The sequence below is a fragment of the Haemorhous mexicanus genome, chromosome 15 (genome assembly GCF_027477595.1).
Source record: "Haemorhous mexicanus isolate bHaeMex1 chromosome 15, bHaeMex1.pri, whole genome shotgun sequence".
Lineage (NCBI taxonomy): Eukaryota > Metazoa > Chordata > Aves > Passeriformes > Fringillidae > Haemorhous > Haemorhous mexicanus.
Window position 1 is genome coordinate 11,258,217 of NC_082355.1, and position 22,698 is coordinate 11,280,914.

The following is a 22,698-nucleotide window of genomic DNA, read 5'->3' on the forward strand; positions in this document are numbered from 1 at the left end:
AGAACCCCTAAAGGTAGAGAGAGTAAGTGTTAATTTTTTTTATTGTGTTCCATTGCTGAAAGATGGATTTTTCTCACAAACTTCTGTCTGCTGACATACCACAGGTCTACAAGCACACTCTGTATACCAGGAGCACTAAGGATCCTACAGATTTGCAGCAGAGTAAAAATGCATCAGAGGAGGTGGTGTGAGTTCCAAAGGGCAGGAACTACAGAGAGACCAAAAATTTATTATTCCCATTTTATTAATAGGGAATTGACTCAGGTGGCAAAGGATAGTAATATGTCTCATTTAAAGGTCATACAGGGCAGGCTCTGTGCCATACCTTAATGTCTCTATTTTCACAATTGTCTAGGGCATTAAAACAATTTATCCAGAGAGAGTGACACCTTTGAGCAGCTAAGGCTGGTTATTTCCATAACAGCAGCTTAATGTTCTTCCACAAAAGAGGCATTTGATACTAGTTCCTCAGATATTGCTTTACAGTGAATTTAAAAAAATATTTATTTCTAGAAGAAAAAGAAAAGGCCTGGCAGCAAGAAATGTGATTGGAAAATATACTGGCAAGAAATTTCTTTATCATCCTTCAATAGTCATGACCTATAAGAAGTTCTCAGAAGTCATGGCTCATGGGTTCTCAAGAATCCACGGAGATGTTCTCAGCAGCTCATGAGGTTTGGGCTGGATAACAACTTCCAGAACTCCCATATTCCAAGAACAGTAGGAGTTCTGAGTGCTACTTACTACATGACAGCAGAACTGAGTGAGGTAAATAGGATCTTACAACAACTGCAGCAAATATAGTTCTGAGAATTCTGCATTTATTTGACTATTTTTTTTTAAATAAAAATATTTGGATGGGTTTTCTGGGCCTTTAATTTTAATTGGAATTCTAATTTTGAAAGTGTATTGATGCATTGTTCACAGGGGTCTTAGGATGAGGGAAGAGACGAGAATCTTGGTTTATTAATGTATGATAAATATTATATTAAAAACTATACTAAAAGAATAGAAGAAAGGATTTTATCAGAATGTTAAGCTAAGAATAGAAAAGGAATGAATAACAAAGGTTTGTCTCTGACTGAGACAGTTTGGACACGTGGACTGTGATTGGCCATTGATTAGAAACAACCAGATGAGACCAATCACAGATCCACCTGTTGCATTCCACAGCAGCAGATAAGAATTGTTTGCATTTTGTTCCTGAGGCCTCTCAGCTTCTCCATAAGGAAAAATCTTAAAGAAAGGATTTTTCATAGAACATGTTGGTAGCAGTGTATGACCTTTCAGTGTTCAAAAAAGCCTTGTCTGGAACGTCTGTTGAAAAACTTTCAAGAAGAGCAGAACAGTCTGACTTTAATTAGGCCGTGGGTGAATTTGGGAAGCTTCAGATCTAAATTGCAACAGATCCTGCTCCCCCCGATTGCAGCCTGCATGCTCCAATTGAGGACTCTGATTCTTTGTCTCCCCTTCCCTCTCTTAGCTCTAGCAAGGCTTGGATTTTTCCTCTCTACCTGTTGGCTCTCTGTGGCTGTTGTTACATTAATTGAAGGGACAGGACCACAACCAGACTAAGAATGGTTTATTGCTTAGATAACATCAGTCTCAAAGGCCATGAGATCTAAAAGACCGCAGGCAGTCAGCCATAGTCTAAGATGGTCACAAATTCTCTGTTGCAGACAGTATATAACTTTCTAATCCAATGGACAGTTGCTACAGAGTGTTTTGCTTTTCTAACCTGTCACCTTTACTTCTTTCTGCTGCAATGTGGATAGTTTTGTCCAATAAGGTCTTGTTACATGTACACATATATGTCTCTATTATAACATCTAGCTCTATTATATTATAACTCTTAGCTTATTCTATTCAAATCACAATACTGAGACAGAGTGGAAATTTTCCAGAGTAGAAATCCACTTTAATTTAGGTGAAATGTACATCTTTAAAGTAAGTCTGTAGCTTGCCAACATAGCTGTTTAGTCTGACTCCTGACCCAGGAGTTCTTTCTGATAAAGAAAAATTAGCAGCAAATGACACATGAAATCAGTAGAATGAATATGCATGAACCTATTGTGAAATTGCATGCATGTGTATTTGAGAGGGAGATAAAAAAGAATTTGGAGTTCCCAAAGGCACTCACGTCATTTTAGGGGAATGATTCCCACATGTGTCCAGTGCTGCAATAAACATACTGGCTTTACAACTTCCACAAAGTTGTGGAGTTTGTTTGGTTCCACAAATCAATGCAACACTCTAAAACCCTTCATCATCTTATCTAGTGCAGTCTCTTACTTAAGGCATATTCTATAGAAACATAAGTTGATGATTTCTCTGTTCAATGTCTGTGTACCTTGCTTTCACATCAATCTAGACTACTCTAAGGCTGTGAATCAAACCCTCTTGAGTCTGTGAAGGTTTATCTTTCTGATTCCCACATTTTTCCATCCCAAAAGCAGCAGAAGGGTAAGTTAGGAGGTGTTGGCTCAGGCTGCTGTACTCACGATGGGGCTGCTGAAGGCCACCTGGGACTGGCTGCTGTCGCGCCGCCCCACGGACCTGCTCCTGGCGTGGCCCTTGGAATGCGCCCGGTCGCTCTGGCACCTCCTCAAAGGCCTCACGCTGCTGGGCTTGCAGGTGGCTGGTCTCCCAGGGTTCATGGGAGGAAGAGTGAAGTGCTGAAGCTTTGCAAAATCCTCATTGTCTAAATCCAGCTCTCTCTGTGTTTTCAGTCGCCTGTCTGTAAAAGAAAATCGAAACCTGACTTCTGATTCTTCTTTGATTTTTTTTTTTTTTTTTTGTTGTTGTTTGGGAGGAATTCCTTGATCAGTTAACAAACTAAATCAAAGCCAAAACATTTCAAAAGCCATCACCAGAAAAATTTCACTGCCCACTGTTCTGCAGTTTGTGGCAATTGCCACTGTTATTATTGAAAGAAAATAAAAATGTGTTTTCAAAGTGATCAGTCACTTTTATGGGCTTCTCTTAATGTTTCTTCTCTTCAGCTGCTTTTTGCTGTTGAAATATGGAAATTCACGAATCTGCTAAGGTTTTCAATCACAGAACACAAACATCTTTTTGGCAGCTGCTTGCTAGCTTAACAGGATCCTTTCCACTACACAGAGCATGAAAGTAATGACGAAGAAGGAGCCTGAGTCAACACCATGAATTCAGAGCACCAAGTGCCAGGATCCTTCAGACCCGGACTGCAGCCAGGATCCACTCCAGGAAATGAGTCCCTGTATTTTTCACATCACACAGAAGTGTGCGTTTACATAGTCACAGAAATAATTACTTTTGGACCCATTGAGTTTAAATATTAACTAGCATCAGTTTGTGGGCTTATAAAAGGTTGTCTGGTGTTCATTCAGAAATGAAAGTGTTTTCTTTGAATGCAGGGCAAATCCTGGAGGTGCCTGCAGAGGGATCTGGGAATCCTTTCCCATCTGCCTTCTGAATCATTTAAACCACCTTCACTTTTGTGAATCTCTGCAACAGCAGTCCCTCACAAAAAAGTGACTATTCCACAAAACTCTACATTTGATCAGAGCGCTCAGTATGTTTATGTATTAATATTTAAATTAATACTGTTTAATTGCTCAGACAAAAAAAACAAGTATAAAAAAAGTGTCTCTCACCATTTTCCTGATGGGAAAACTCAATTCCATCAACAGTACAGCGTCGGAATACCATTTTGTTTTCTGTTAGTGTCCCAGTTTTGTCTGAGAAGATGTACTGGATCTGTCCAAGGTCTTCAGTGATAGTGAGGGCACGGCACTGGATGGGCAAATCTGCTTCTTCATCATACAGGTCAATGTCATTGTGAATTAAGAACACTTGTCCCAGTTTGACCAACTCAATTGACACATAAAGAGATATGGGGATTAAAATCTGAAAGAGAGTTTAAATTCTCAGTTAGGGGTGAGATAAATTTCACTGTTTTCTATCAGCAATGTCCTGGCACAGGCATACTAATGATTTCCAAAGGAACAGCTCTTCCTAGAGACACATTGTAGGAGTGATGAATTCAGGGGTGAAAAAAACATCCTGCCCACAATTGCAGTGGAGAAACAGAGATAAGTGGCAAACAGAAGACTAAATTCCTAGAGTACTAAATTCAAAGGTGGGTCTTTCATAGGATGCCCTTACAAAGCACATTTTCTGGACATAGGGTCATTCTCTCTCTTACTCTTCTGAATCTCTGAAAGAATGGACTAGCACAGACTAACTCTTAGTGCAGAAAAGTTTCAAACACCATTACTTTGCACACAACACTTCCCACCCACAAGCTTCCTTGCCCTGAAAGAATAATGAATTCTTAAGATGCACAAATATTCTGTTTCAGTAATGAAGAATAATCCCCCAAGGAATCTCAGAGCAGCTCTGAAAGTTATATTCAAATTTTGTTAATATTAAAGAAGTTCTGTCCACTTAAATCTCAGTGCTGACATCAAGAAATCTGAAAAGTAAATGTAATTTTTTCCCTCACCCAATAAAATATTCTTTCCCAATTAGGCTTAATCACACTCAGAAATACAAGTATCCTACTTCTAATTTAGCTTCTTTCCTAGACCAGATGAACCATACCTAGTTATTATTCCCCACTGGCAAATTGGCAATTTTTGTTTCACTGTTTTTCTGAGCTGCTAAGTGGCCTTCTTATTTTGGAATTCTGGATATAGGCAGGAAAAAAAAAAAAAGCTGGCATTTGGATGTAAATATCTTTTTTGTATCTGCTAGATATTCTGAGTTAAAGATATTATACATGTGTATCCTTGTGGGGTTTCAATAGCAAGAAAAAAAAAAGGAAGCTAGAAAGAAAAAAAAAGAAAAAAGAAACATTATTTCACACTTGACAGATTTGAAGCACTCCTAGCAATATTTTCAAAAAGGATTAAGAAGGCACAGCTATTAATTTATATTAATTGTTCATTAGTGATTATACTATTATACTATACAATTTTGAGTGGCTTCTTCCTTGGAGGTAACAGAGAGGTTTTTGTCTTTTACCTGCAACAGGATTATCATTGTCAGGAACATGTAGAAACCATCAAGAACTGGAGTCACAAAATTGCCATTCCAGTCTGGGACATCATAAGGTGGATGCTCCCAAAAGTTTCCTGTCCAGATGCCATGCCCTGTAGGAATGAGGTACAAATCTGAAATTGGCTGAGAGTGGAGGGAGTGACAAAGCTGCTGAAATGTGCAGATAATGACTGCTCTGCTAACAAAACAGAGAGAGCATTTCCAAAACAATGCTCCCCAAGCAATGCTGCAAATCTTTTGGAGAATGCAAAGCCCCAGCAGAGCTCTGTAGCACATGCACATAATTGATATGCTAGTGAGAAATGACTCTTCAGGGATATTTTCATTCACCTCTGCTTCCCCAGGTGATTCCCATGGCTCTTAGTTCTGCACAGATCTTTACTCATTCTGTGTTTCCCTGCTGGAAGACTCCATCTCTATCACCTATCCATAAAAATCCTCTGAGCTGAAGACTCTCTTTCCTCTCACAGAAGTAAACCTTAGAACTTTTGTATACAGACAAACTAAGATATTTCTTTTTCTCCCTGACCATTCTTGATTTCAATCTGTCTTTGCTAAGAGTTGACAAATCCCCTAAACTCAGTCTGGGCAACTCATCTTTACATTCCTTCAATTAAATCATATCTCAAACTGCTTCTTCCTCTGTTTTAAATACCAGCAGATATCATTGCACTGCTACAACAAAGCCTCTGTTCCAGGACTTAACAACATCCCATCACAATTGTTTTACCACTTTCCATACTGTCCTTATTGAAATAAACTTTTTTCAAGGAGGTTACTAAATTTACAGCATCAGAAGCTTCCCACAGAGCTAAGGCAAACAACTTGGTTTCCTCATTGCATAATTTGTCCAGATGCTAAAAGCCTCTATCAAATAAAACTTCCATTAACAGCAGTTAACCAAGCAGTTGTTTTGCAGCATCTGCCTACTGAAACGCCGCCAAAAATATTCAAATTATTTCAGCAGTGCTCTGTGGCTGCTTCAGACCACAGTCACATCTGAACAAGGACAATTCTGCTCTACAAGCCACTTCTTACCTCAATTTATCACTGTGTGCAAGAACAATCCTGATAACTGATCCACCAGTGATACTTTTTCCTAGAACCCTACACTCAGACAAGGCTGCAAAGCAAGAACTCATGGCAGAGACTCTGGATTGTGGATGGCTGAAAGGTAATGGACTTTTTATGCTTTCACAGCTTTCACTTAGATTATGAACATTTTTTTTTTTTAGCCTGACTAGATAAATTATTTTTCAAATGCTGATTTTTTTAAGGCTTCTTTTAACCTTAAGTTCAAGGACTTTATTTCTCAAGAGCCCCTACACACCAGACTAGGCAAGTCTCTAAATTCACATGACAGCAGCTAGGGAACAAGGAAAATAAAATCTCTCCCTCACACAGAACTCACTTGTGAAACTGAAATCCCATTTTGGTGCCAAAAGTCCCACAGCAACATGAAGCAGAAATACTAAAGAAGTGATCAGGTCAATTCTGTTCACCTGTTTTGGATGGTCCTTACTTCCCATGGTATCACACCTGATGACTGACTGGTGCCAGATCACATTCCTGCAGGGCAGGCACAGGAAAACTTGATTTGACTGTCACTATATCAGAGCAGTAGCACTGAGTAAATTGGCACTGAAACAAAATCCATTAAAAGAAAAAGGGGCTCATGGGAGCCCCTGCTATCTCCTTAAAGCATTGCCCCATTCAAAAGTCAGTACACTTAAAATTTGGTCCTTTGCTCCAAATGATGAGATCCTGTTAATTCTGGCCTGCCTGGGACAGATTGCCATCAGAGCTGGAAGGCAAGTAGGTGCTTACACGCAGTGAAGATGACCTTTTTGAGATTACCAGTCCAGTAAACTCCAGTCAGTCACCAAATACCAGTTAATAAATTCACATGTGCTCACCTGCAAGGACCCCAGAAAAATGCAGGCTATTCCAATATAAGCAATTGATCAATTTCACAGCCTGATGTAAAGGGGCTTTTGAGAAGGAAGGAAGCCGTGGAGGATGTAAACTGAATGAATTAGTTATGAGCAGCTCATGGGTTCTAAACTGTGTGTCTCTGTTTCATACCACTCCCAAACATATTAGAGGAAGACACTACTGAAATGAAAGTAAAGAAAAATCATTTTACTTTTGCTGTTATGCACAAGGAACAAACACCCGCTCAGGAAGGAAGGAAAATCTCAGCTGACAAATATTGATTCCTACAATGCAGTCACAGAATGGCTTTCTCTTGCTTTGCATGAATGATACCATAGTGGGGATGAATCTTATCTGAAACATTTATGGCCACGTTTTCTTCACCTGAATTGCTCAGATTTGCCATTTTAACTCACCTATTGGAAAGACCAAGGAGCCCAAAGGCCCCAGGAGCATTCGGCTGCAGATCTCACTCACGTCTATAACATCAGTTTTAATCACCATTTGGGAAATAGATTTTTGTCAGTGCTTCATACCTACAGCTCCAACAAGGCACATCACAAACAGGAGTCCCACACACAAGAAAATGTCCCTGTTCATCCTCTGCTCGATCCGGCTGCGCTTGTAGCGGGGACCGCTGTTGTTCAGCATGGCCTTTGTCTCATGACCTTCAAAACACAAATGATTACTATCATGTTTATGTTATATTTTGTATTTTGGTTTGGTTTTTAAAAAGGTATTCTCTCCCCAACTGAGAGCAGGCTGACTAATGCTGACATTCAGAACTTTCCTTGTCCATCTTCCTATTTGACTGCCTACATCAGAGTCTAAATCTTGAAGTTTACCAAAAACCTCCATTATATCACAGGTTTCAGCTGTCATATACATTTTTCTGTCCCAATGATAGCAGATTAAGTTGGATCATAAGGTTTATATAAACTATCAAAACCCAAATATCCATGAGAAGAACAAGAAAATGAACGATAGTATTACGATTTTGTATTTTATGAATAAATTGTTTAGGTGCTATACAGTTCCTGAAACCTACATTTGAATATTTTTCAGCAGCCATTCAAAAGCCACTAGATACATTTTGTATGTTAAATAAAATTCAACAAGTCAGTGAAAAACAATAATATTTAGCTTTTCATTATTTGATTGTAAAGTGCTGACAAAACAGTCATATGAGAAATCAAAAAATCCCCAATTCTTAAACTTAGTGAGATAGAAGTGAACTGCTATAATAATAATAATAATGAAAAAAAAAAAAAAAGAAGTGCTGCAAGAATTCAAAAAAGCAGAAATTACTTTTTCAATTCTATTAATATTATCTAAACTGTGGCTCCACAACTGGGATATCTGGACACCATCTGTTGTTAGATTGATTTGTATCTTTTATGTTTATTTCTGCAGTCCTTATCCCTGAAAACACAGACCCTGCAGGCTTGTATTTAGTTTTCATTTGTATGTGCATGATGTATGTGACAAGGACTGTTTTCCAAGCTGCCTTTTAGCTTTCTCTAGGGAAGGGATTTAACCCAAGAACTGGAAGTTAGGTGCAGTTCAGTCACACCTGCTGGATTCATTCCAGGTTTACATCAGTGGTTATTAATTAAGAAGAGAGCTAGAGAGAAAATTAGTCTCCAGCCTTATGTTCACTCAAGAGCTGGGGATCCTGGCTTACCATTCCAATGAATATGTAATTATTTACAAAACCTGGAGCTGTGTCAGTGGGACCAGTTTATACTACCAGTGCTCCTGCCCTTCCAACTCTCACATAAGCCCAAACCCTCTTGTTCCACTCAGGCAGGTATTCAGTGACCAGGCTGTGAAGCAGGAGATGCGTGTTCACTGCCATACAGGCAGAACTCAGAACAAACCCCAAGCCTTCCCTTTGGTTAGCAAAATCTCTTAACCACAGAGTTACACTGAAGGGGAGAGCACTGCTGCTTGAATTTCTGTTCCTCCAGGAGCTGTGTGAATCTTATTCCTCACTTTTCTTTTATGTCAGGAGTAATGGAATGCTTTGCATTGAAATCAAAACAAGCCAAAGCCCTCTAATGCCTCCCAGAAAACCCTCAAAGAAGTGTTGATGAATTTATTTCAGGAAGAAATTGTGATGAGCTTATTTCCAAATATCAGTTCTACAATTCCTTTCCACTTCAGTTGATCTTCAGGAAAAGAACACTTCTGTAACACAGTTATCACCTGAGGAACAGAAAATCAGGAATATGAGAAATAAACTGCTTTGTTCTCCTCTGATCCTCACCCTTTCCTCTGCTGTGAAGCACAACACCTCACCTACCACCCCAATGGTACCTTGTCTCTCTACTTCTAGATGCTGATGGGCTCATCTAAAACTTCTTTCTGGTACTTTAGTATATGAAAAGCATATAATTCCTACTGCTGTCCCAATCAGAATGAGAAAACCACATTGGCTGTCCCTCTGTAATGAGGTTTTTGTGTTTTATGCTATTGCTTTGTGTAGAACAATTTGGGTAGCCATGAAAAGTGTAACTGTCCTTGGGTCAGATGGGAATTGCTCAGACCAAGCAATTGCACTCAGTGATGGCTGCACTCCTCACAAAGGCTTCCATCAGAAAGAAAGTTTGAGGAGTAATAGAGTCATAAAAATGGAAAGTGTGCCATCTTATTATGTGACTGATCTTGATTGTTCAGAAAAGGTCACAGACCATGATTAAAAGCCAGAGTATAATCAATGTCAAAGAACCCTAGAAATGAGGCTGATACTGACTGAAGCCAGTCTAATTTTAGGGAAAAAAAAAAACCCCAAAACTTTTATGCTGACATTAACAATAAGAACTCAGGGTGAAATTGATTTGAAGACCTACTCATATGAAAACCACCATGTCCTGGGAATAACTATAAAACTCCAACCTTTTCTACTGGCAGCTTAAGCAACATAAATGGAGATCCACATTAGGATCTGTGCCTGTGGTGAAGGGAACATACTGGGAAATCTGAACTGAACAGGAGAAAATGAGGAGCTGCAACAGGAGAAGGGAAGATAAATTACTCCAATTATATCAGGAATGATCCCCACTGAGATTTTTATACAGTAGCTACTTTGGGAAAAAAAAGGATTGCAGAATTTGTCTCTGGCTCTTCTCCTCTGCTTGGTGGACACCACCCTTGCATGTGGTGCTCACAGAGACAGGCAATGGGAGACCTGCCAAGGCAAAGCTGCCTTGGAAACATATGGGAGCTGCAGACAGAGTCCAGTTGTGTGGCAGTGAAAGATACAGTCTGGTGTCAGGAAAATTGTGCCAGGCTGTGGAGATGAATATCTAAGTTAAATGACTCTTGTAAAGGTGTGACTTCTCTTTTCTCTTAGGTGGCTCAGCCCTGAGCCCCTTGCTGCTGATTAGACATAAAACAGTTTAAATAACTCTACTGGAAAGATAATATTAGCTAATGGGATTAATTGTTGTGTTTGAGTTGACTTTTATTTAAGCTACAAAGAAGAGGGAAGCTGATGCACTCTATCTGATGCAGAAGAGGACCCAGCTGGCAAAGCCAAGGATAAATCATGCTCACTGGGTAGAAGCAGGGCTAACACTCCAAAGGTAAAAGATGCTGAGAAACAGATGAACTGACCCACTGCTGAACCTGGCACTGCTGCATTTGATCTGGGCACCAACACCATCTCTCTTTGTCCATGTCTCCTGCATGGAGCTCATGGCTGCACAGACACACTCTGTCTGTGTCAGCACAAACCTGTGCTGCTGCTGCCTTGGCTGTCACCTCCAGCTGCTGCCTCACTGCCTCCTGTGTGCTGGATTGAATGGATGAATGAAATTCACAGATGACTTTTTTTTTTCCCTAATTCGCTCTTTAGCTGCTCCAGTTTCTACCCTGAGGAGCCAGTGAGACCTCCCTTAGGGCAGCTGTGTAGATTTTATGACAGATGGAATTAGTAGTATAGCAAGAGCTGAGGGTTAAATACACCTGAGCAATTTTTTACTTGTCTGGATATTTTTACAAGATATTTGACATGCACAAGGATACTGTCACTTGCCAAAGAGCCAGTGCAAGACTTGCTGGCTTTGGAGATGGATGAGTAATACCTTCACTTAAAAAAAAATTTATATACTTTTTCTGTGCACTACCAGTTTTTAAAACAAAATGTCAAATTATGTTGCAAAATTAGACTATGTTATTTTTTTAGGGAGATTTACAGGGAAATTCTCAGTTTACCTAAATAAAAAGTACATCTTACCTGCATATATAACGATTCCTACTGCAGCCTCAGTATTTCTGATTGTGCATCCACGAAGCAAGAGGTTTTCAATGTTGAGACCTACCTGTTCATGGTTTGGCTGCTCCCTAGAAGAAAAATGATCAAGTAGAGCAAATAATTTTTCTGTTCTAATGGAGTGTTAAAGAAAATTTTCATGTGCATGTCTGTTTCAAGTTGAAATAAAGCAATTTTGTAGGCCCTTTTTTGCTTTTATTTCCCTCAGTTTCAAGGAAACTTTTCCAGCAAGAAGTTACACAGAGAAGTCCAAGTCTTTTAAAGACCACTAGCAAAGTGTGTGTCATGATGCAGAGGTTCAGATGAATACATCTAGACCCTGCAAGAGCCTGTGACTCCATCAGCCACCAAAGGTCTTTGTGAATCTTTCACTGCAGCAGTCTTTGAGCTGAGGAGCTCTTCCTCATTCTCATCTGGGATAGAAGAATTTTCATCCTGGCTAAAGGTGCCCCATCACTGACCAGATCCTTCTGCTTGCAGAACAAACTGGTGAAAACCATAATGTCAGTGCCCATCAGGCAGGAAATCTGTTTCTTCCCTCTGAAAATTAATGGCACACATCTACCCCTACCCACAGCTTTTATTTTACACCGGTAGGTTCCTCTTGATATCTATCTGGGAGCTTCTATTTCAGGTGCTTTGTCTTGTGCTGTAATGTAAAGGTCAGGGTGGGAAAAGACCTTTATTCCCCCAGAATAATCATCTCTCTCTACTTTCTATTTGGTAGTTTGTGTTTCATTTACCAGCAAATAGTCTCATCTCTCCAATGAAGGGCAGGGCTAGGTGTTATATTAGAGCAAGTAAAGTTCAATGTCTAAGTGCAGCTGCACATGATTACACAACTTAAATTAGCCAAGGGAAAAGGTGTACGTGTCAAAAACCTACAGCTGGTGGAATTGTAAAAACATAATGCCAGAAATCTGTTTTTCTTGGAATCTAGATTCAGCCTTGGGGAACTCATTTAATAGAAGCCTTCTTGCATCCCCTTGAACAGAATTTTCTGTGACTGGACATTTCAGATGGATGTCACCAAGTTATTTCTTATCATTTTTATCAGAGACTACTCCTGCTATTTTATAGCAAGGCAGTAGAGCCTCAATAATTTATTAAGGGTTCATGGACAAAAAGGTAGCCTGTTCCAAACAATTTGTGTTTACAAAATAGCTGAAATCTCAGCAGACCAAAGACAGAAACTTCACTAGCTCTCAGCAAGTAATTTTCCCCAGCAAATTCTTTCTTCTGTTCCTGAAGAGGGGAGAGAAAGGCAACTAATTCCATGTTCCATCGAGCGAGAGAGATTACAGACATTCACCAAAGAGATTTCTGTTACAGACTTTCAGCTGAGAGTTGAATATTTTGAGGCCAGTCCTGAGTCCTAAGGGGGTGTATTTGTGTGTGTTTCCTTCTGACATATCTCCTGCATTTCTATAATCTCAGTGCTCTTTGCTAATTGGAGGGATTGCTTCAATTTCGATTGTACCCAGTGGTCCCTGTAGCCACCAACCACAGCCAGCAATCACTACAAACTCGACCTCTTTTTCCCTGGTAAGATATTGCAGCAGAGGAGATTTGGCATTGCTATTAGAGGCATATTTCTTAGAGGCCACAGCCTCAAAACCAGATTAGGTATGGTCAGTGCTAATGGGAGATAATCCCTGGTTTGCTCTGTCACAGAGCCAGGCATTTGCAGCTCCTCCAGGTGCAGCACTCTCACTGCTTCTTGCAGAGCCATTAACTCCTAGTTTAGCTATTGGAACATTTAGCAAAGCTGGGGCATGGATGAGGATGCTGGCACATTCATGCAGTTCAATTACTTGCATAGCAATGGGGCATGCATTTGGTCTGGGGAGTAGATATTGGGACAACTCTCTGCTGTGGTGTGGGAATAAGCTGCTCTGTGTTGGAGGGTAAGAGAATTTTAAGACATGAGCCATGACATAGAAATTTGCCTTATAATTCATATGTGGGGTTAAATCTGCTGAATTTGCTGTTATGCCTATGCCAGAATTATTTAATGAAGAAAGATAAAAAAGAAACCTGCCCTACTTTTTTATACTAGTCTAGTGCATCAGTTCAATAGCATTCTGCATGCATGTTTGATTTTTCTACCTTTCTAATAAGAAGAAACCCTGGATTGTTTATAAGATCTTGGACACCTTTTCCCTGTGGCTGTAAATATGAAGAAAGTGGAGCCATGCAGCTGGATACCTTAAACAACTGGAAAGATTAATTTAAAATCTTGTTTAGTCTAATCATCTGGTCAAATGTACATGAGCTTATGTCTAACTTTTGAAGAGAGCTGAATGTCTGTGAAAATAGTTTGTAGGAAACAACTGTAAATGCAATGCCAAGCCTTGGTTCTACCTTGCCACAAAACAGAGTCCAAGTCTACATTTTTTATTGACTTCTGAATTTGGGAATAGATAATTGTGGCAACCATCAATTTCTTCAAAATATGTTCCTTCCATCCAGTTCCTCCAAGAGGAATATCAAAGTACAGATCCAAAATGCATTTATGGATAACATGTACTTACATATAACCCTTGAACTTATTGAGATCATTGTTTGGCATTTCACAGATGATGGTGTTTTGGAAAAGTTCTGGTTCAAACACAGTATCCTACAAGAGAAAACACACTGAATGTCAGATCCAATGAGTATTTGAAATGTTAAACACTAAAAAATGCTTAATTTAGACCACCAGGGCTGGAACATTTGCCCCAGCAGGAGAGACAAAGACATTTTAACTCATTCAGCCTGAAGCAAATCTTCAGAAGGGCTGAGCATTTCTTTCTCTTGGAATAACAACTGGTTAAATTAAGTGAAGAAAATGCTGTGTATTGAACAAGACATCGCAGATGCCAATTAGTGGAAACACCTGTCTTCATTTTTAGTGAATATAACAAACATAGATTTAGATTAAATATTAGGAAGAAACTCTTCCCTGTGAGGGTGGTGAGGCCCTGGCACAGGTTGCCCAGAGCTGTGGCTGTCCCATCTCTGGGAGTGTTCAAGGCCAGGTTGGATGGGGCTTGGAGCAACCTGGGGGAGTGGAAGGTGTCCCTGCCCATGGTAGGAGTTAGAACAAAATGAAATTTAAGGTTCTTTCCAGCCCAAACCTTTCTGGGATTCTATGGTTCTGTGAAGTGGTCAACCAAGAGCAAGCTCAAATGAAAATAATTTCAGGATTTAGCAGGATTTTTGATTATGCTAGAAGACTTATGTTACTGTCCAGGATGGTATAATCATAAAGAGAACACACATTTGAATGAATGCATCACAATTAAAGAAAACTGGAAGCAAGACTGGCAGCACAAAACCCCCACCACCCAACCCTAAAATGAACAAACAAATCCAGAAGAGGGAAGGCAGGAAAATAAACCCACACCACTGGGAGAGACAAAATGAGACAAAGCTTTTCAGGCTAAGGGCTCACTCAGAGTTTGGAGTTGAACTGAGTCACAGGATTTTACTTGAGTTGCTCAGGGTTCAGGGAACAGCCTGGGGTTTGGACTGAATGAAGCAGAAAGCAGACAGAACGAGAGGTACTTGACTGACGTAAGTGGTGATTTAGTCTTAACTGAAAAATACACAGGACTTTGATATTTGATTAAGAAAATGCAATAAAAATGGGATGTGAGAAAGGTGAAAGATAATAATTATTGATGTGCCACAGAATTTTGAAAGAACTGAAGCTCACTTACTACAAAATCCTCCATTAGGAAAGCTGGAAATCTGCTGCTGGGCCTCTCTACCTTTCTCTAAAGCAAGCACTGTGCTTTAATTTTTACATTATTTTCTCTCTCATTCTTTTTTTCAGAAACAATACATATACTCCTTTTTTTGACTATATTCATATATAGAAGTACAAAAAAGTAGGGAATATGATAAAAAATTGTTGGAAGAAATACGAAAACTTCAGGAATATAAGGGCATTTTGCATACCTTCTGACCCACCTGGCTGAGTATTTTTAGAATGTCTGTTAAGAGAGAATTTTTAGCTGTGCTGAATCTTGTTCAACTCCATGAACTCAACAGGAAAATCAGTTCATATTTGTTTTTGCTAGAAGTATTTGTACAACAGGAGAACAGGAAGATACAAAAGTTACGTGGCATGTTCATTGCTAAAAAAGAGAACAATTAGGCTTCCAGATAGAAAGGGGCACAGAAGAATGTTTCTTGTCTCAATTTTTTTCTCTTTGGATGACAAGAATTTTATGTTTGAAAATTCAAATTAGAAAATATCATAAAAGGAAAAAAATAATAATCCTTTCCTTCAGTCTTTTACAGAGAGTTGTATTCAATATTCCTAAGCATAGCACAGAATCACAAAATAGTTTGGGTTGGAAGGGACCTTAAATATCATCCCATGGGCAGGGATACCTTCCATGAGACCAGGCTGATTTAGAGCCCAGTTTAACCTTGCCTTGGACACTTCCAGGGATGGGGCACCCAAAAATTCTCTGGACAACCTGTGCCAGGGCTTCACCCCCTCAAAGGGAAGAATTTCTTTCTAATATCTCTACTCTCTGTCAGTTTGAAACCATTCCCCCTTGTCCTGTCCCTCCATGCTCTTGTAAATAGTCTCTCTCCACCTTTCTTGCATTCTAAACTGAAGAACAAACCCCAGTTAGTTCTAACCCAACTGAAGAACTGACTAATATGTATTTATTTCCTCCCTGTTTCAAGAGTCACTTTATAGGCAGAATTACTTCTGAGGGGGTTTTACGCAGGTCGTAAATCACAGGGCTAAGCAAAGCAAAGCTTAAAGAACAAGGAAGAACTGGCACACTAAAAGCTGCAGTGTGGTACCACTACACTGGGGTTCTCATCCAGCACAGTTTTCACAAACACACCACCAGAGCAGGGTGATACAGGAAGTTTTGTCAGCTCTGACCTTCCTGAGCACTGGCTGCCACCACGGCCAGAGTTGCATTCCACCCTGGTAATGTAACAGGAGTTCTTAGGTACAGACATTCCTAGGCATAGAGTTTATCTCCATAATAACTCAAAGTCTAAAAAAATCACCCTGAACAGGCAGTCTGGGGCATAATTTAGCACGGGGGTATTTTCTGATATAATGGAAGACTTCCACACATTACCAACAACTGAGGCAAAAGTTTGCATTTTCTGTAATGGCAGAGCACCCTGTTCTCCTCTAAAAGGAAAAACAGATAGAAAATCTAACATGTAAATTAGCACTGTGTGACAAAAATGCAACATTTAAAAATGTTAAGTAGCCAGATTACTGTTTTTCTGCTAAATCTTTACATATTAAAATTCCCAGTGTGTCTCAGCGACAAAACCCCTCTGTAATCATCACTGGAAGGCACTGGAAAAGGCCTGTGCTATGCCACAATATGAGAGAGCCCTTAATTGTCTTTGAAAAGTGATTTCCATTTGAGCAACAGGCAAATATCACGAGTACAGCACCTGACCTCAACTGGCCATGGAAATGGTGTGCTTTATTTAATGTGTCGTTGCTCCCTGGCAGCTCTGTCCCACACACCAGTAACCCCAAAAGATCTTCCTAATGGCACTAGTACTAATTGCTAAATAAATTAATGTAATTCCTAGAATTATCTGTGAGGTTTTATTTCCTGTCTGCTGGAGTGATTCCAATGGAACAAAGTTTTCCTCCTCACGTGCTACCATGCCTTAAACTTGTTTTGGGTTATTTGAAAAACTGCCCTGCTGTGTGTTTAAAGATACTTGAAAATGTAACAACAATATGTAAGTCATATTTTTTAGTTTACTTCAGGTTTATCCGACACGAGCCAAGTGAATATAGCACCAAAGCAAAGGAAAAAGGTAAAAAGGAAATGATACTGCCTATGAAGAAGAAATGGGGATTTCAAGAATTCAAACTGAATCACAAACTGATATCAAACATTTAACTTTTTAAAAAAAATTCATTTACCTTGAGTTCCTATTAAACTGCCAGCCCAGAGTGCCTTAGAGCAGCTCCCAGCTGAGCTCTCACACCTCCACCTGCCTCTGCAGGCTGTGTGGCGTGTCAGGACAACAGAGACACAGAGTCCGTAAGGAAACCTATGGATGCTTTGGCAGGGACCACGGGCTGTCCTCCAACTGCCATGCAGCAACAAATGCCTCTGTGCAGTGCCTGGAGTCAGGTGTGCCCCTTTAGTGGGCACAGCCCAGGCTGTGGGCTGCACTGCCCAGACTGACCTGGCTGCTGAAGCCCATCACCATGCGGCGCTGCTTGAGGTTGGTCTCCCCGTCCAGGTTGGCGGTTTCCAGGTGGCAGATCCCGCTCTGGTCAGAGGAGTGCAGCAGCAGGATGTCTGCTGGGACAATCTCATTGCACTGCAGCTGCACAAAGTCCCCCACTCTGACGTCTTTCCAGCACTTCTCCACGTAAGCACGTTCCTCCCTGTGGCATTGAAAGCATGTGGTGGGTGATGAGGGACATCAGGGAGGCAGGACTGCTGGGCTGTGGGTCTTCAAAAGGAGAAAATAGGGCATGGGGGCACACTGACCTTTTTTTAAAGGACATAACACAGAAGCTAGAAATTAATGATTCAGACACTTCCACAACCCCGCTTCACCATATGTCACATTCACACTAAATCTTTACATGGACTACAACATTTACAGCAATTCTCCTTCATTCTAGCACTAGTCCTATAATCTGCACAAAGTGTAGCAGACAGACTAACAGAGGTATTTTTGGGTATTTTATTGAAGAAATTCAGATTATTGTTTTTGACTCTGACTGTTTCCTAGACACTTTCCAACATCAGCATATAGTTCCTGAAAGAAGCAAACTGATACCTCAGCCACACTTGCTTCAGTTCTTTCCAGTTTGTAACTCTCAAGTGGTAGTTAAAAATTTTTAGCTTAGTGCAGGGAAACAACTTCAAAAGGTGGTAGAGATGACAAATGGTCCCTTAATATTAAGCAAAAAAAAAAAAACCAAAAAACAAACAAAAAACAACCAGAATGCAAATTTATTGGAAAAGTTAAAGTTAGAAACAAAAAGCTTATAAGTTTAAAAAAAAAAAAAAAGCCTATGGGGTTCAAGGAAAATAAATTACTATTTCATCAACCAGCTAAGTTCAGCAAATAGCAGACTTTTCTTGCCATTGCATTTTCAGTAATTAATCCTTCAAGTGCTCTTAACCATCTAAGCAGACCAGAAACAACACAATAAGCTTTAAAATTAGCTAATGGGAAAAAATGCACTGCAACAATGGCTTGGTTCCTCTAACTCCTCAAGAGGAAATTATTTTTTCAGGATGAATAACTGAATCTTCTTATGCCTTGCTCTGTGAGAGGGAAAATGCTCATGATACTTTACCAGACAGACAATTAAAGGCCTTTTGAAATGACTCAGAGTCTCATTTTTGGTTAAGTTTTTAATCATCCTCATCTATTGGATGGAGAATGCTATCTTTCATTGAGGTGTTTGTGTCATGAGAAGGGCTGCAGTGATGGGAGAGATGAAGTGTTCTGCTGCAGTTCAAAGCACCCATCCCAGCACTGCCTCACTGCCAGGCCAGGGCTGCCTCCTGCTAACCCACTTTCCTGGCTTGGTGCACAGCAGAGCCAGCCACAACGCTGCCAGGCAAACCCTCTCACTTGACTTGTGCCCAGCCACAGAGCAACAACAAGCACTTACCTGTGAAGCTTAGGCAAGAAGTTAAATCCTGCCATTTCCCAGTGGTACTGACTTTTCATTAAAAAACCAGAACCCCCCCAGCCTGATTATCTGAATCCCTTTACTGCTGCTTTTGAAGCACTTGCTAAACCATGGGGTTGTAGTAATATTTTTTCATCTTACATTAATTTTCCTTTCTTGAATTTTTAATTCTTCTTATTTTGTCTGATTCTGCTTACCTGCATGTCCTTTTCTTTTGTGCAACAACAGACATAAAAGACCACACAGAAGAACAGAAGTTTGTTGTAAGTTAATTAGATGGTGCTATGCATTTTTTTTTTTTTTAAATCTAGTTAAATTTCTGTTTGAAAAGTATTTTAGCAAGTGTGTGCTGAATATTTAATCCTGTACAAGGCAGATACTGAGTTAACATAACAAATCAACTATGTAAGTACCAATCCTTTCCATGCCAAACACCTGATTAGGACTTCTTAATTTGTTTGTCTAAAACATGAAAGAAAGAGTACAATATCAGTTTAGAGGAAGCAGATGTCTTGTCTTGCCATCCTAGACAGTTGAATGCCATTTAGAGTTTGCATATAATGTTTACTGTGGCTTCTCCATGGTAATCCTACCTCACTGTACGTCAACTCTTGCACAATTCAGAAGTTTACAGAGTGTATTTCTGATTTTGTCCACTCATAAAATGCTATAGAAGGGCCCTGTCAAGCTGGCTGTGTTCCACATCAGCTGAAAGAATCCAGAATAGCCCAAATCATCCACAGAAATAATGGATTTGGAATTTTTTTTTCAATAGCTCCCTATGAAACCTACATTACAGGGTTGTAGCCAGTCACTAATTACAGAGGAGACAGTGAGTCAGAAAAGCCAAATGACATCTTTCAGATCAGAGGAAAAGCCTTCCTGGGCACAGGAACTGCAGCTCAGGGATTGCTAGAGTCCCAAACCTGCAGTCAGGGGAACTGTCACTCTATCCCAATGAGTATTCAAAGAATACACATTTTCTGCTCCTGAAGAAAACTTCCTCTGAACCTGTAAGATTAAAATTTTGATTATAAGATTAATAATTAAAAATACCAAAAATAGTACAAAGCTTTTCTACAACTTTGTAGGGAATTGCCAGTGGATGAAAGGAAGAAAAGCACTTTGTGATGAAACTGGTGCACCCCACGGCAGCACTGTCCTAGTTGTCTAACAAGATTTTTCAGATGAAGCAGTTTCCTTTCAGCAATCCCTGTAACTGGGAACACTGCCCATTTTCTGCTCAGTGATGAAAGTTAACAGCACAAGCTCTGGTTGCTAAATAAACAGAGGAGCTTAATAAATCCAAGATGATTTGATGAAAAACACAAAAAGGGCAAATGTATTGAACCAAAAAAATAAAAATCACCAAATGTGGGGATTTTCAATAGGTGGGAATCTGGACACTGGATTCTTACAGCATGTGGTATCAGGGCTGTGGCACACTGAAGAAAAGATGTAAGATAAAAGTTCCTCAGTCCCTGCTCTCTTTGACCAGGCAATTTATCAAAAGCACATTCAAAAAGTGTTCCCTTGCTCATAGATATCATGATGATCCTCCATCAGAGGATACTGCCAATGAAATGAGGCCTTGAACAGTCAAAATGATGTCTGCCAGAACTGTTACTGAGCTCATCAAATCTGAACAGAAGGCCTGAACTAAACAGATTTTATGAAGTCATTTCTGGGAAAAAAGATAATAAAAAAGTCCTGCTGCAGTTGGAGATTGTGGGGGAACTTGAATAAATTATTGACTTTGTGTCAACAACTTGATTTGACTTTCTTGGATTCAATAAAGATAAATTTCAAAGAAAAACTGGATCAAAATGCATGGTGAATGGAGGGAAGTAAATGTTATTGTTCTGCTATACAGAAAAGATTAAATAAAAATATTTTTTCGAATGCACTCCACAGCATCTGAGACAATCTCCTAGATTGTCTTAGAGAAAGATTTTCAGAAATCTTTGTCATCTAGAAACATTTTCTCAGACAATTAGTCCAGGGAATCCTATTTCCTAGAATTACTGCAAGCTCCATCTCGAGATCCTTTGCAGTTCAAAATAATATTGTTTGCTCTGCACTATACCCCCCCAAATTGTCACCAGGTCATGGCACTTAGAAAAATATATCAGTGCTGTCAATAAAGAAACCTACATATTTATATTTTGTTGTATGTAAATTTGTTAGAATGTTGTATTTGAAAATGGCCTCCTGCAAGCACCAGCTATTTTATTAAAAACACCAATATCCTGGGATCCTGGTTCTGCATGGGCAACAGGTTAGATCACACAGCTGCTTACCCTTCACAGTCTATTTTTGCAAATAAAAATCTTGCACAGTTTTATGCTATCAAAGATTATATCAGCTTTTATATGCAAACCCCTCACAAAATATTTTCAAAGATCACTTCATGTTGATGACCACACCATTAGAAGTTACTGCCACAAAACAAAAAAACTGACAGAAAAGGAGCAGATTTAGGACTCAAGGAAGGCACTAGGTCAGACAGAAACTGATTCTGGAAAGGCACTAGGTCAGAGTACAGCACAATTAGCTGATGATGTTCCTGGACTGCAGATGCTGCCTGGGCATGGGAAAGTGCCAGGTGGGTTTGTCACTGCTCCTGCCATCCCATCCTCATCCTCATCCTACCCCAGTTTTTGTTCCAGCAGACCAGCCCAGCAGCACCAATAATGCCAGTTAGCAGTGCCCAGTCCTGTCCCCAGCCCTGGCCTTTCCCCACAGCACCAAACTCAGGATTTGAACACTGTGTTAAGACAGCAAAAGCACCTTTTAAAAATAACTGAAATGGAATATTTCTAAAGTGTAATAAAGTACATACACTTGTATCATACTGGCATTCCAAATTCCCCAATGCTAATAACAGATCCTGTCTTCTCATGTGCTTAAACTGCCTATAACATCATGAAAAGTAACTTATTTTCTCAATTATACAAGCCTGTGCTCAACTTCCATAACCAACTGAAGCTTATGTGAACTTTAAGTAAGTACCAGAACTTTATAAATGTATTATTTGTTCATATAAATGGTTTTGTATTTAACTCACCTTTGAAGAAATTAAATAAAACAGGCATAAACAGCATGTTGCTTAGACTTAACTGGGTTAATTTTGTAAATTGTAGATTTTTGTATTTATGATTTTTTTTTTTTTTTTTTTACTGCTTTGAACAAAATACTATTGTTACAATTCTGCCTGGCACCAGCTGGAAGGAACAGATAATTTCAAGGTGACTCAATTGATGTCTCCTAGTCATTAGCATTAGTTTCTGAGGACTCTCATTAACTTGTCAAGTTTCTGGAAAGCACAGACTACATCAGCTTCTTTGATAGTCATATTTTATATGACCATGTAGCTTTTGAGGTCACATGGTAGAAACCCTCCACTCTCCAGGTTTTAATGGTATTTTAAAAGTTCAGACAGTTAGGTTGAATCCATGCCATGAGGCCATGATCTTGCAGGTCTCTGAGCCAAAGCCAGAGATTCTTATTTATTTGGTCTTAATGTTTAGTCATTGGCTCCTGCTGCTAAGCCATTGCACCTTTTCTGTGAAGCAGCTTTAATTGTCTTGGCAGGTAATAGATCTTGGAGAAAGCTCTGATCAAGCAATACACGAAGCAGTGGAAGCTTTAGTAATGTATTTTATGGATTTTCTTCCACAGAGACTGAGGATCCTCCCTATAGCAATACACCCTGACTGACAAGTGCAGCTCCCTGTTCTTCCACCTTCAAGTGGTGCTGCCTGGACCAGCTGAGAGCTGG

General features: G+C 39.7%; 1 protein-coding gene across 2 annotated transcripts in view; it reads right to left on the bottom strand.

Annotated features, from left to right (window-relative positions):
- ATP10B (ATPase phospholipid transporting 10B (putative)) overlaps positions 1 to 22,698 on the bottom strand; it is a 45,989-nt gene that overhangs the window by 17,108 nt on the left and 6,183 nt on the right. For both annotated transcript variants that reach the window (XM_059859955.1, XM_059859956.1), the window contains exons 2-8: positions 17,444 to 17,648; positions 13,789 to 13,874; positions 11,219 to 11,325; positions 7,515 to 7,646; positions 5,008 to 5,135; positions 3,636 to 3,888; positions 2,502 to 2,737 (exon numbers count right to left, since the gene is read on the bottom strand). In XM_059859955.1, the coding sequence (XP_059715938.1) occupies positions 2,502 to 2,737; positions 3,636 to 3,888; positions 5,008 to 5,135; positions 7,515 to 7,646; positions 11,219 to 11,325; positions 13,789 to 13,874; positions 17,444 to 17,648 (1,147 nt within the window). The remainder of the gene's footprint in view (positions 1 to 2,501; positions 2,738 to 3,635; positions 3,889 to 5,007; positions 5,136 to 7,514; positions 7,647 to 11,218; positions 11,326 to 13,788; positions 13,875 to 17,443; positions 17,649 to 22,698) is intronic.